General features: G+C 32.9%; 1 protein-coding gene across 1 annotated transcript; it reads right to left on the reverse strand.

Annotated features, from left to right (window-relative positions):
• Positions 1-1,192: 1,192 nt before the first annotated feature.
• LOC144852580 (calmodulin-like) lies at positions 1,193-9,738 on the reverse strand. Its single transcript, XM_078710474.1, has 6 exons — positions 9,615-9,738; positions 8,059-8,089; positions 7,574-7,717; positions 3,620-3,746; positions 2,910-3,025; positions 1,193-2,503 (listed from the first exon to the last, which is right to left on the reverse strand). The coding sequence occupies exons 1-6, from the start codon at positions 9,615-9,617 to the stop codon at positions 2,472-2,474; spliced, it is 453 nt and encodes a 150-aa protein (XP_078566600.1). The 5' UTR covers positions 9,618-9,738; the 3' UTR covers positions 1,193-2,471.
• Between the last annotated feature and the right edge of the window lie 4,410 nt (positions 9,739-14,148).

A 14,148-nucleotide genomic window follows, 5' to 3' on the forward strand; every position in this document is an offset into this window, starting at 1 on the left:
ATGGTTTTCGAGTACTGCTGTCGAAATGCGTGCCGCGCACCAAACTTGATGGTTTTCGAGTACTGCTGTCAAAATTTGTGCCGCTTCTACCGAACGTGATGGTTGAATTCGCCGCACTAAACTTGAGATGAGGTTTCATTAATTGCCAATTTCGAATTATAGCGCCGCTAAGTTTATTTGAAGCTGCAGGGGATTGCCATAGTTGGAGCAATCCCAGGCAAGGGAAGCCAACAGTTACCAGTTGTGTATATTTTTACAGAGTTAAGTATAAGTCAGTTTTTTAAACGTTTTCATAACAAATATCAAAGCTGGGGTGTCCGTAGTTTTAATTTACGAAATCATGTTATTGGCGAATACATTATGTAGGGAGGATGACACTATCGAATTAACATCTAGACTGAGGTCATCATAATGAAATCAAATTGAAGGCCTATAATTTAATTTAGTAATAAGCTTAGATTGTCACTCAAATGGATGCACTGCATTATAACCATACCTTTAAAAAAAATTATTTTCGCTCGTGGACAAATAAAATAATTAGACGTAAACGGTCTTTTAGGCTCTATTTTTAGTCTGTTTCTGTACTAAACATTGAACATGTTTTTTTCTTAATTTTCAGAAGAAATGGATGGATCCGTAATTGAATTCGATTGGGTGGTAAGTGATCGTCATGTAATTCTTTCAATCAAAATACTGCAAGGTTCCGCCAATATCTGGGTGTAGCTTTCTTATAACCTAACACGAAAAAGTGTTTGGCACCATTCTGATGATGACGACGCTGTTTCTCTTCACCGCTGTCCAAAAAATTATTTTTGTTACAGATGTGTATAGGCCTATCTTATAATGAACAAAATAAAAAACGTAAAACCTTTTAAGTTTTGCACTGAATTGTCGAGCGCATGAGACATCGTTTATTTGCGCTATATAGGCCCTAAATCTATTATTATTATTTATTGACTGATTAGCTTTTTAGTCGCGTGCGCGCAGACGTGACTATACACGAACTCAAAATTGAGCACGCGACTGCAGCCATGTATATGGCCTTGTTTTTTTAAAGATCGAGATTGTACTATCGAAATAAGATTACTGCATTGTCAACGTGTAATAAAGTATTCGATTCGTTATCGTTTGTCGGAATAATTTATGATTATTTTTTAATGAAAGATAATGCACATTATCATATCGATATTCTACCTAGCTTTTATTAACTTTCATAAATGAGATATACAAAAAAAGTGTAAAAGTACGCAGAGTATTAATAGTAAACTCAATCTACTAACGTTATCAATACATTTATGATGCAAATTTATCTGAAATGAGAAATTACATCTTCAAAAGAGAGTATACCACCGAGTAGACGCCAAAAAGGCTACAAAAATGTCAAGACAACAACCAAATTTTCCTGATTAAATTTGAAATAAACTAAAATATCGCGCACTGTTGAAGCCATGATACAATGTTGTAATAAGTTATATATATATATCTACTTCTTCAAGGTGCGATAACCGATAGTGTCTTAAAGTACTATATATAATTAACTACGTTATTAATTACGTTTGTCTTTAAAAATGTTTGCACGTTCCCGTTTCGATTGGTCTCCAACGTTTACCAAGGAATGCTTCGATTCACCAAGCGTAACGTAAAACTCGTAAGAATTACGCAATACTAGAGAGGTTTCGCAACGCTACGAATACGATAACGAAAACGAATACGTCACGCACATGTATTCGTTTTCGTAAGCCTGCAAAAATCGAGGGCGCCGTCGATCCAAAAAAAAAATGTGACTGCGGTAAATTCGAAGCGCAGCAGGTACGTGTTGCTTAGCTGCCTAGGCCTAGCGTAACATCAAAGCGAGTGAGCACTTTAAAAACTGCTATTTATCAAAATCGACTTGTTATTTTAGTAAATTACTTTTAGTAAATTACTTTCAATAAATCTATAATTATATTATAATCATGAATCATTTCTGATTCAAATGCAAAATGTGGAAAATAATCAAAAACTATACTCGTTTTGTAGTTACGAATATGACTGATGATATTCGTCAACACAAACACGCTTTACGAATATGAAATGGGGATCAGCTCAAAAGTTTCATAAATGTATGACGTATCCGTTTTCGTTATCGTATTCGTAGCGTTGCGAAACCTCCCTACTACCAATAGCTATTACCGTATACGTCAACGCATAATATAACTCTCTGTTCTTGCATGAAGTATAAACGTAAGTACTTTGACATAAAATATGACGTTAAATTTACGTCATTCAAAATGTTATTACGAATACTATGTTATGGAGCAGTAGTTGGAGTGAGATGTAGAAACCCTGGCTTAGATGTTGAAACCATTCAACTGTCATGAATCGAAAAGAATTCATGATTTACGATAATAATGTTGATATTCAGTACCAGGAATGATATCCAATGTTCACCCGCCGAACGAGTGGAAAATAGTAAACATTAGTAACACTGTTTATGACCGGTGTGTCATCATAGTGACGAACTCTGAAAAAAATATGACAAAAAAGTTAGCTCACTTTAATTTTGACCAAAAAAATTACTAATAATACTAAAACAAAAATATCAAAGTTATAGTTGAAAAAGTGGAATTTTATGGCCGGATTCTGTTTAGGCTATAGAGGTAAATAAACAGTCGCATCGAAAGATGTATCTGAAATATCTTTAGTAAGAAAAAAATATTACTAATGAAATTGAAAGAAAACATAATTTTTCCATTCTGTAAGGGGCGGATTTCCCGCTGTTGAATGAGATTATGAAATAAATAAAATAAGTTATAGTTGAAGAAGTGGAAAATGGTGGTCCTGTTTAGGCTATAAAGGTATAAAATAAATACACAATCGCATCTAATGACGTATCTCAAAAAACTTGATTAAGAAAAATATCTGCTTACCTTCATAATTAACTTGGCCGTCTCCGTCGATATCAGCTTCTCGGATCATTTCGTCAACTTCTTCATCCGTCAACTTCTCACCAAGATTTGTCATCACGTGTCGAAGTTCAGCAGCACTAAATGAAGAGTAATATAGGCCTACAGTTGAAACGAGATGTTTCTTTAAAAATAACAATCTTTGTTAAAATACTTTGATAGAAACAAACTATACACAGTAGGCCTACAAAAATTGAATACGAAGTTAGTTATGATTTCACATTATATTCATTTCAAATTTTTATTCCTAGGCTACCAAGAGACCGAGGAGAGGCGAAACGTCACAGGAGTGTCATTTATCTCAACACTTGCAATAACATGAAGGAAACCCCTTTCACATCAACGCAGTGATCTCCGGAAGAGAAGTGTATTTTAGTTGTTTTGCTAAATATCGATAATGTATTTTAATTTGAATAAAGAGGGCCCCTGAATATCAATTAACCCACTGGGCTAAAAACTAGAAGGGTTACCCTTTTTAAAGATAGTTGAAATAAAAAATAATGTTATTTGTATAAATGCTGCAGTAGCCTAACTGTGCACTGTAAGAAATGATAAATTCAAATTTGCATTCGTTGAGTTTTACAGATAAGAAGTGTGACTATAGTTATGCGTCTTTAAATTAATTATTCACGTCACATATTGTTTATTACGTCACACATGCACATGACTCCTACCTAATAAAACCGTTTCCATCCTTGTCAAAAACGCGAAACGCTTCACGAATCTCTTCTTCGGAATCGGTTTCTTTCATTTTTTTCGCCATCATCGTTAAAAATTCTGGAAAATCGATCGTACCATTTCCTACAGAAAAAGAATAACAAAAACATAACACTAACAATAACATTGTTAAATTCCCTTTCAATGTGACTAAATTATTTAATGTCATATAATAATAATGTGTCTAAAATTACCATATGAGGCGTAACAAAAATAATTGAATTGCTATACTAAACATTTTTTTTTAAAATCAGAAATAGAAATGTGTGCTTGTTTTATCATTTTTTTTAAAATTTATTGTGTTGCAGATTATTTTTAAAAATGTTTAAAACCATAGTATTTTTTTTTTCGTTTGTGTGAAATAAAGATAAAACTTTAAATTTCAAATTTTAAAATGTTACTAAACCTTATATGCCTACATTCATGATCTTAAAAATCCAGCGTTTTCAGATGTCAACACGTTGTTCTTCATTCGGTTTGTTTATGTCGGGTGTAAATTTGCCTATTCGTGACGTCATACATGATTAATACCTTGTTTAAGAATTAACAACGTCTCCGATTTAATAAGTGGCCCATCGCAGCATAATTATATTTTACTAAAGTAGGCCTACCGAGTATTGACAATGATATATATAATAAAAATCCTCTATTTGCACGTACGCGTCTCATGCGTACGTGTCAAGCGTTGAAACGATGATGGCTTGACATCGTAAGTACGCGTTACATATTGTACGCGCTCTGCGTGGTGTCACAAATCGAACTACGCGTTTTGGACAATGTTTAGATTTTCATACAGTAAGCAATAAACGTATGATCAATATTATGATAATTATTAATATCAATCGAGTTATCACTGTTGTAGATGATGTAATGCGATCCATCTGTGTCATTTGCTTACGATAAGATATCTTTTCGAAATGTATCACTTTTAATATCATCATTTCTTGCATCCTTCGTATTCGAATGTTAATTTAGTAGATGATACGTTGCAACCGTGTCATTAAATCGCAATTACTTGATTACACTTCGTATACATTTTTTTCATCTTTCATAAATATTAAAACTAGCCAATGTCCTTTTGTCCTTTGTCCTTTTATACCGATGTTATTATCATGTATGCTTATAAAAACAATATCATGATGATGTATATTCTATTTAATATGTTATACACATGATCTTTTGTTTGGTAAGCGCGAACGAGCAAACATTAATTTTATAGAAATTAAATGCTTCGTATAGTGTAAACACTTTTTTTTTTCAAAAATTGTAAAACGTTGTTATTACCGTGACAGTACGAATTGAATACGTGTGCGTTGCGCATGAGTGCTTCCGTTTTTTAGGTGGTGCGGTAATTATGTATGCCGAATATAACGCGCAAAACAGCATACGATTCTCTGTTCGCTTGCCTTGCCATCTTAAGTTAAATTTGAGAAATAATTCCATCTATTGGAATATCTCGCTGTCAAGCTCTATCAAAACATTAACTCCACAAATCAGAATGTTGACATTGATATGGAATGATAACTGTTATTACTGTACATTTTTGTTTTGATATTCACGAAGTACATTTCATTATAGAATTTCGCGGCTACAAATCTTGTCTCAGGTTTTGACATCCACAACGAACATTGCATTAGAAGTACGCGCGTACAAATCTTGTCTCAGAGAGTGTCAAGTGATATACGCGCGCGACACAAACTTGGCTCACGGGGCCGCGTATATCTTAATGAAATTCTTCAAAGACGAAACGACCGGTTTTAGAATTGCATTTAATTAGACAATTGATATGTAGTCCTATACGATTTATTATACTGTATTACAAAAGACGTAATGTATCCAAACAGCTACCTTTGAATCTTTTCCAGTTTTGCAACTTAATATCTTTAGATGTCTTCAAATTGTATTTAGAATTCAATTTACAAAGGATTGAAATTAATATAGGATCCTGATAAGAAAAATGATGTTCGTATGAAATGTCGGCCTATGTTTTATGTTGTTATACCGTATCTGTCGTAAAGTTAGTACATGAATAAAATCGTCTTATGATGCCTGGTGGTCATTCCCATTTCTATTTCATAGTCATTTGGTTTTTTTTTATGTATATTACATTATTACATATCCTAAAAGTTTGTTGAAGAGTAAAGTTTATATTTATGTAGAAGCATTGCCCGGTTTAGTTTGAAAATGACCAAAGTTTTGTTGGGGTTTTTAAGGAGGCTACAGACGCTTATTGGGAAGCAGGTTTTAACTTCTAAAGTAGGTAGTAATAGTAGTGTGTGGAGATACAGCACTGGGAATCGGATGCAGTAGGCCTATTAGAAAATATTATGAATTAAGCAGATCAAATAACGAATCAATCCCCGTTAATTACCATCTTACCCAGGTCCAGTCCTGAATAAATAATACACTGCTGCGATGCAGTAGGATTATCAGGGACTTTGGAATCATCCCTTCGTTTTATAATTTAACACATACCTGTATGATATCGTATGAAGGAATTAATGTTTGATACTTATAGTAAGGTTTCAAAGGTAGCAATTGCAAATATAACAAACAAATCATGAAATCGTAATTAGTATTTCTGATATTGCTGCTCTTGGTTGTTTAGGCCTAACTTTCATTATTTTTGGTCGATATTTTGATATCATTATCATTTTTAATGATTTTTTTATTTTTGTAATTCTGAAGACCTCAGACATGATGAGCATTTTTGCTAGTTAATGAATTGATGGAGAATTAATTGGGGATATGGAGGGGTGGGGAGTTTGGAACTGCTGAAAGAATCGGTTATTCCGATATTCTTAATTTATTCCAACAATTTTATTTGAATTGGTTTTTACTATAGGCTACTGCTAGTATTTTCTTTTATAGTTACCTATTTTATACTTCTGTTCAATAATGGATGTCAGACTCCTGTATCATGTATAACTATAGTGCTGATTCATTGAATTGCTAATGTATTTCTGAACTATACGTAACGTTTGTTCTTTAATACTCATGTAATCTTTTAATTCCTCACTGTTTCAATCTACCACCAAAGGGTATGCGCATCACGCGTACGTTCATTTGGAAAATGACCACGTTTTTTTAAAGATTAGCGTAGCTACATGGCACCACACGTTAAGAAGAATGTCATGGACTAAGTGACATTATTATTGCTAGAAGCAATCGCTTGTAATCTCTGAGCACATTTTGATGAAATCGAAGCTTTAATAAAAGGAAAATGAATAATGAATGCAGTTCCAATGTAGTAACACGTGTCTTGTACACAATTACACGTACTGTAATACAACTTTAATATAAGGTTTCGGTTATATTTATTGCCATGCAATTAAGTAGTGTGGCTATTTGGAGATGTAACTTAAATACAATTTCAGATGCTATTTTAGACTTAGGCCTCAATGTTTTGCCAACATTTGTCATGATCACCATTATCATTATCATTTTTTTATTCCACCATCTTCCTCTTGATAATTTCATTTCATTTTTTGTCAATGTATTAATATTTTCATTACGATCTATTTAACTTTTTTTTTATTTATTTATTATTTTTTTTTCAACAATATTTTATGAGGGTGGTCCATCCAGCATCAGCTGATCATTAGGGACCCTCAAACAAACAGTAAATACAAAATAAACTATAAAAACACAAAATTAACAAAGATATAAAAAATAAATATATATATATAAATATATAAACAAATCAGGCAAAGAACATTAATTCTAAACCGCCCGGTGATATACTGAAATTTAATTAATAATTTGAAACGATAAAGATGAGGATATACAGTATGCCAACAATGAAAGAAGGAAAAAAAGAAATAAAATCAGAGAGAGAGAAACAGGTGTTTTTTCAAAAGAGATTTAAAGGAGGAGAAATTGTAAGAGTTACGAATGTTATGTTACCATACCATCAGCATCTACTTCATTGATCATATCCTGAAGTTCTGCTTCTGTTGGATTTTGTCCCAAAGATCTCATCACAGTTCCAAGTTCTTTTGTTGTGATTGTACCGTCGCCATCTTTGTCGAACAGAGAGAATGCCTCCTTAAATTCTAAAGAATTGACAAATTGAAGATCAAAAGAAAAAATAAACTTGGAGAATAATTATTGAACATTGATTTTTAACTACGACCATATTTCTGGTAAATCAATATCGTATTTTATTTACATGACAAAATATATTCCTTTAAGGACGTGTAATTAATATCCAAAGTGCATGTTTAATTCGATTGTAGTGAAAATCTGGTCTGTAGTAATTACGTTACGTGTCTTCATCTAGATAAAGTTTTGTTATTTAATTTCATGCAATTGACAGCTTATAGATATACGACAGTCGTTAAATTAGCCAACCATAATTCATTAACATAAAAATGTAATTTGCTAATTCACTCACCAGCAATTTGTTCTTCTGTTAGTTGATCGGCCTGTAAAAATATGAATAATGAATGACAGTTATGAAAACTGTATGATTTTAATCAGAATGCTATGGAACCAGCAGAGAGACAAATACCATGACATTAAGTGTTTCTTGACAAAATGTGAGTGACTTATTAATGATATACCTGTATGTGTATTTTAGATATTTATGTAATCAGGAAATTGATGACACAACATCAGCGATGTGTATATAAACGCCGTATCATAATTATCAATGTGTATGTACGCGCGTGTATAAGCAGTATCTATTATAATATTATCATAATCTGTGTGCGCGCGCGCGTCACAAAGAAGCTGTTTTGTATGCACGACGAGTCAAATGTCACTGTCACTTCTCTTATTTATAATCGCATCAAACATTAAATTGTAATTATATTATTAATGCAATAGAAAACAAAAAGAATCATATTTTTTCCCTGTCGCCATTTCGGCGTCTTGAAGACGATCAATCCGAATGTAAATTGTGACGCAAACACCTATTTTGTTGATAAGATTCCGACCGGGATTCCGTTGCATTATTAATTGAATTTCTGAATAGCATTAGAAATGATTTTAAAGAGCCTTACTAATAATAGTTGAAACGTTTCAAACCGACAATTTTTATAATATATAACGTATTCTTTATTTCAAGGTTATAAACAAAATATGATTACTATATTATTTATAAGCTGAGAGAAATTGGAGAAGAAGATGTTGTGTTAACAAAAAGTGCTCGCGCCCATACTTTTTTCGATTTTTCTCTCAATGATTGGTTCCTACTGAGACGCAACACAGAGACGTAAGCGTAACGTTAGTAGTTTGACAATAAAGCATTCTGATTGTACATTTCATAACATGATCTATATTCATTAATCAACAGTTGTTCCATCGTTACCATTATTATTGACATCCCCTTCACTTTACGCCCTTATAACACATAATTATATGGAAATCAAAATAAAAAAATATATAATAGAAAGCTAAAACTATATATAAATGTGCGATTTTATTTTGTTACACAGCAATCGTTCGCGCGCTTATAACATGAGATTGATATAGAGATGGACGCGTCTCCATGACATCTGATCATCCCATTGGAAATATTAGCTTCTGCAGGTTGTCTTCCCGGCCCTGCCTTCTGCACACGCGCGTACCAACTATCAATATTTCTATTTCCGATAATAAATTAAAACACTGTTGTTAATTGGCTAAATAAACTGTTTGATTAAACGGTCCCAAAACATGTCCTCTTTCTGTTACTTTTATGTAAATTGATATTGATTGCATGCAGACGAATTGGTACAATGAGACTAAATATTCCTTCGTAGAATTCCAGTATTCCGCAAGCCAGTAAAATGAATCAGTTATTCAATTATCATTAAAAAAATAATAATTTTCCAATAATAGTTAAAATCATCAACCTAAAGTTTGTGAACTGATCGATATCTGAAAGTTTTTTCCAAGTAAGAACACACTTATATAGTAAAATTATAAATAATAAATAGGCCTAAATTTGAAAAGGTAAAAACTCACCATTTTTTAAAAGACGATGTGCTGAAAGAAAATTAAAAGTACGTATGGTATAGTAGAAACAGAAGTGAAGACTTAGCGCTATAAGCGTACACAGAGCCGCCGACGACGATCGACCAAAATGTATGAACAAACCGATTGTCCATAGAGAGTTGTATTTAAATTAGCATCATGCATTATTCATGAGTTGTTCGTATTGTTGCGCGTAAATCATGTCCATGTGCATCTTCGCAATATTACACCAATTAAAATGTGTTTAATTTCTCAATGGAGTAATAAAATAACAAAATTGGATAAATGAGTTGTGGAATAGCGATGACAGGCGTTGTAGTAGCGTTGTGTTCGTTTGTCATTTAAATAATTAATTTTCTTATTATTATAAAAGCAAAAGTAGTTTTCTTTTATAACTTCATAGATTAATAATATTTTTCGAAAAGAGAGAATGGAATCTAAGGTTTGCGAGAAAAATATTTTGGTTTATATGGGCGTTCGTTATGGTCATAATTAATTAGACGACATGTAAATAAACAAGGGCAAAAACTGTACAAAATAGGAATGGACAGCATCATCGATGTTCTTCTGGCCCTATCGGCCGCTCATAGGTTAACATATCATATCAAAATCGCAGCCAAAGGCATGATACTTACAAATTAATATAAAAACATTTAAAACAGGCATAAAACAGTATATAAAGAAGTACGTACAAATCACAAGAACAAATAAATGTGGAATGAAACTAAATATTGGATACAGTATTCTCCTGATCAATCAAGTTTAAAAATTTTTTTTCTTTTTTGGTAGTTTGAATGATAGTCTGCAGGCTAACCTTCCCTAACCTGTACACGTTTGTTGTATGTATGAGGTACGGTACTCCATAAATATTCTATATTGCTTTTTTTAATGAAATTATACGCAAAGTAATTAGGCTACCTTTCTTTCTGAATGTTTTATTATTTCATGAATCACTTAGCCGTTTTCAAAATTGGGATTAAAAGAAGTAATTAGGCTAAAGAAATATGAATATTGATACATATGTTTATTTGTATTATTGCCTGTGGAGGTGCCATTAGTATCATTATAACCAAACTAATCGATTATGATTGCCACTGTCATCATCATTAACATGCAATTATCTACTTTCAAATCTTAATTCTAGAATTTCATTGAATTTTTTAATTATACTCTAGTATAGCTATGGGCGTTTTTTTTTTATTCTGCAAAATTTACCAATGGAAATATGTTTCATGACAGTTAAAATGTAGCAACTACATTCCAAACGGTCGCTTAGTAGCCTAATTCTCCAAAAGTTGACGCGCGCGTATTATTTTCATCAGTTTTTGTTAGCGTATTGACGCTTAAACGCTCTAACAAGTTGACGACTCATGAGTGAATAACAAACTCTATACGTTAAATTCAAAATTTGTGATTCCGAAAACTATAAACGCTCTAGATTTTTCGCTCTAACAATCATCTAGGCCTATATTGATAAAATTACATATATTGCATATGGCAATATCAATCAGTTTGTGATCGCAGTATTAAATTCAAATCTAAACAACATTGTTCGGTATGTAATATGCTTTGTGCACATATCGAAAAATATGATGATGATAATGTTTTTCATTACATGAGAGGTGTGTCAATATTTACCAAGAATATATATTAATGTATTGTTGTTAATGGTTCGAATGTTTTAATTAATATTATAGGGCCTCAAGCTCGGTTCCCTTGCAACACAAGAATGTAAATGCAACGTAAATAGTTTGACCATGGAGGTACTATACCTCCATGGTTTGACCAATCACAAGCGATAGATAATCCGAACCGTTTTGTGATTGAGCAAACACACCGTCTAGGACACGGTGCAATGACGTAAGCGCACCGCAAGAATTTGACTAATCAATTCGAGTGGATCATTCAAACAAATTACTGTAAGCGTGGTTCCCACTATAGAACGCAACGCAATGAATGACATCATACTTTCGTCTGTTTTAGGCTTTTTTTTTATCATTTATGCAATTTGTCGAGAATATAAACTCCGATACTATATTGCTATTATGAAATACTATTCCCTTTAACATAGGCCTACATAAAAGATGGAAGATACATTTAATAAAAACAACCAATAATTTAAAACTATTGATAAAACAAAAAAGATTTAGGCCTAAATTTGCTTTAGTTGATTGTAACACATGTAGCCTGGGTGCAGTAAAAATTTAGCAGGAAAAAAGTATAGGAAAATTTTTTTTTTGGTTTTTCTGATAGAGTATACCATATAGAATGTCAGAAAAAAAATCCCCATCCCAGGGTCTTGGGGAAAATTTTTTACGGCACTTTTAAATTTTGGCCTATATAACACACACAAATTCCTATTAACACACACAAATACCTATAATATAGGGGATAGGGAAAACCAATTCACGTTTTTTTTTTACTTGGAGTTGTGTTATGATGATTAAAATTAGTTGAGGCTTACTTTAATAACTACTTCTCATAGTAGTTGATAAATCGAGTCGATAACAATGACATCATCATGCCAGAATCCAATATGGCGTCCAATTTGGCGGGAAAAACAGGGTACGTATTGCTAACTTCCCGCAAACCCCCGCAAACCTCCAAAAAAACATAGCAAACCCCACCGAACCAACATAAAAGTGATTGAATCAAGTAGTGTACAACCCACTGGGTATATCCATGCGCAAAATCTCTACATAATGCATTGGTTTTTGCAATCTGGTAGAAATTGATAGATATGAACCATGGAGGTATAAATGAACTTACCGATAGGAGCAATGACGCGATAATGTTAATAAAGCATAGTAGTAAGCACACGGTGTGCATATTTTGTGCCGAAAATTTTACGCAAAAAAATCCAGGCATCTCAGCATTGACCGCGATTAGCATTCAGACGTAAGTGGCGTCCCTACTTCTCACACGACCAAATGTTGGTTCCCTCTGCGCGCAAACCAGAAACACAATATGTTCCGAGTTTACACGCGTCAACTAATTAATGTAAATAAAACTGTTTTAAATTATCATATTATAAATAAATCATTCTAAATGTCGGCACACTGTACTAAAGCAGTTTATGTATTTCCTTGCACGATATTTAACAATCAGAACAGCGCCACCCATAGACTAACATTATTGCCTTGGTGACCGTACATACGTGTCCATTATCAAATAATTTTGACTTTATTAATCTGGGCATTTTTACACTGAATGTTTGTTTTACAGAATTGTATACTGTACAGATATACAATAAATAAAACAATAGTACATTGAGTAAATGAAAATAGATCACGCACAAAGCTTGATTCCTACTTTGATGCCACTCAAGTCATTTTTGACCAATCACGCAATGATGGACCATCCGTACTGTCGCGTGTGATTGGTCAATTAACTCATGCGTTGCACCTACATTGTCGCGTTGCGTCCAAGTGGAAATCAAGCTATACAAGTGCGCTAATGAAAGTGTCATTATTGTTAGATAATCATATTATTTTCCTTTAATACTTTAGTTGGTTCTGTAATTATTATATTTAATATTTCACTATTGGACAATATTTCCACACATTTATTGTGTTGTCACTAAATTAAATAAATGACAATTCTGATTCACAGAAGTTTTTCCTTTTCTATACATTGATCGTTCTTCCAATCAAACTCTACTATATTATTTGAAGCAGACGAATTACTCTGACCCCATCAATTAAACTCTCGATCAGAGCTTGTACTTTGTAATCAAATCAAATAATATTAAAGTGGAATTAGTATAACCATACGACTTCAATCGGCTATTTCCCGCGTGTTGATTTTTCCCGCGCGTCAAATTTATTTGTCATCTTAAATATCAATCATTGGTGATTTCACAAATCGATATCGTCGTCTGTTCTGATTGGCTGTCACACGAGCTGCACTGCGACATATAATCGTCCGCAATATTATCCCAGCATTCTTTGCGAATTTCAACAGTTCATTGAATGGACAGCGTTCCGTTGCATTGCGACAGACGAAGTTAGTGCTTGAAAATACGATTTCCAAAAGCCCCACAAGCCTAGTAAAGCTCTTACTTCGCCAACAGAAGATCATAATTGCCATATTATTGGTGTTTGATAGAGAACCATGTCATATGATTACTTTTCGTTCATGTAACATGTTTTGAACAATAATAAATACCAACATACAGCCACGCGCATATGGCGATAAATTATTGACAAAAATATGCCTATATTAATAGAGCTACTTATATATAATTATACAGTACTGTATACATATACAAAGTATACTAATCCAATTATTATTAGTATCAGTGGCTGGATCTCAGTTGAGATATAGGCCTATATTATATATTTATAATTGTGACAACTAAATAATTCGGATGTGTTTTACTATATCATCTTATATACGCCCGCGTACAAATGCGTACAATTAATTGTACGCTCGTGTATCAGTATATGACGTGAATGTCTCTCTTTGTGCGCGTACTCGTCACTGCCAAATTTGACATAATTTCTTGTTTACTAAACTTACTACA

This window comes from Antedon bifida, chromosome 9 (assembly GCF_963402885.1).
Source record: "Antedon bifida chromosome 9, ecAntBifi1.1, whole genome shotgun sequence".
Lineage (NCBI taxonomy): Eukaryota > Metazoa > Echinodermata > Crinoidea > Comatulida > Antedonidae > Antedon > Antedon bifida.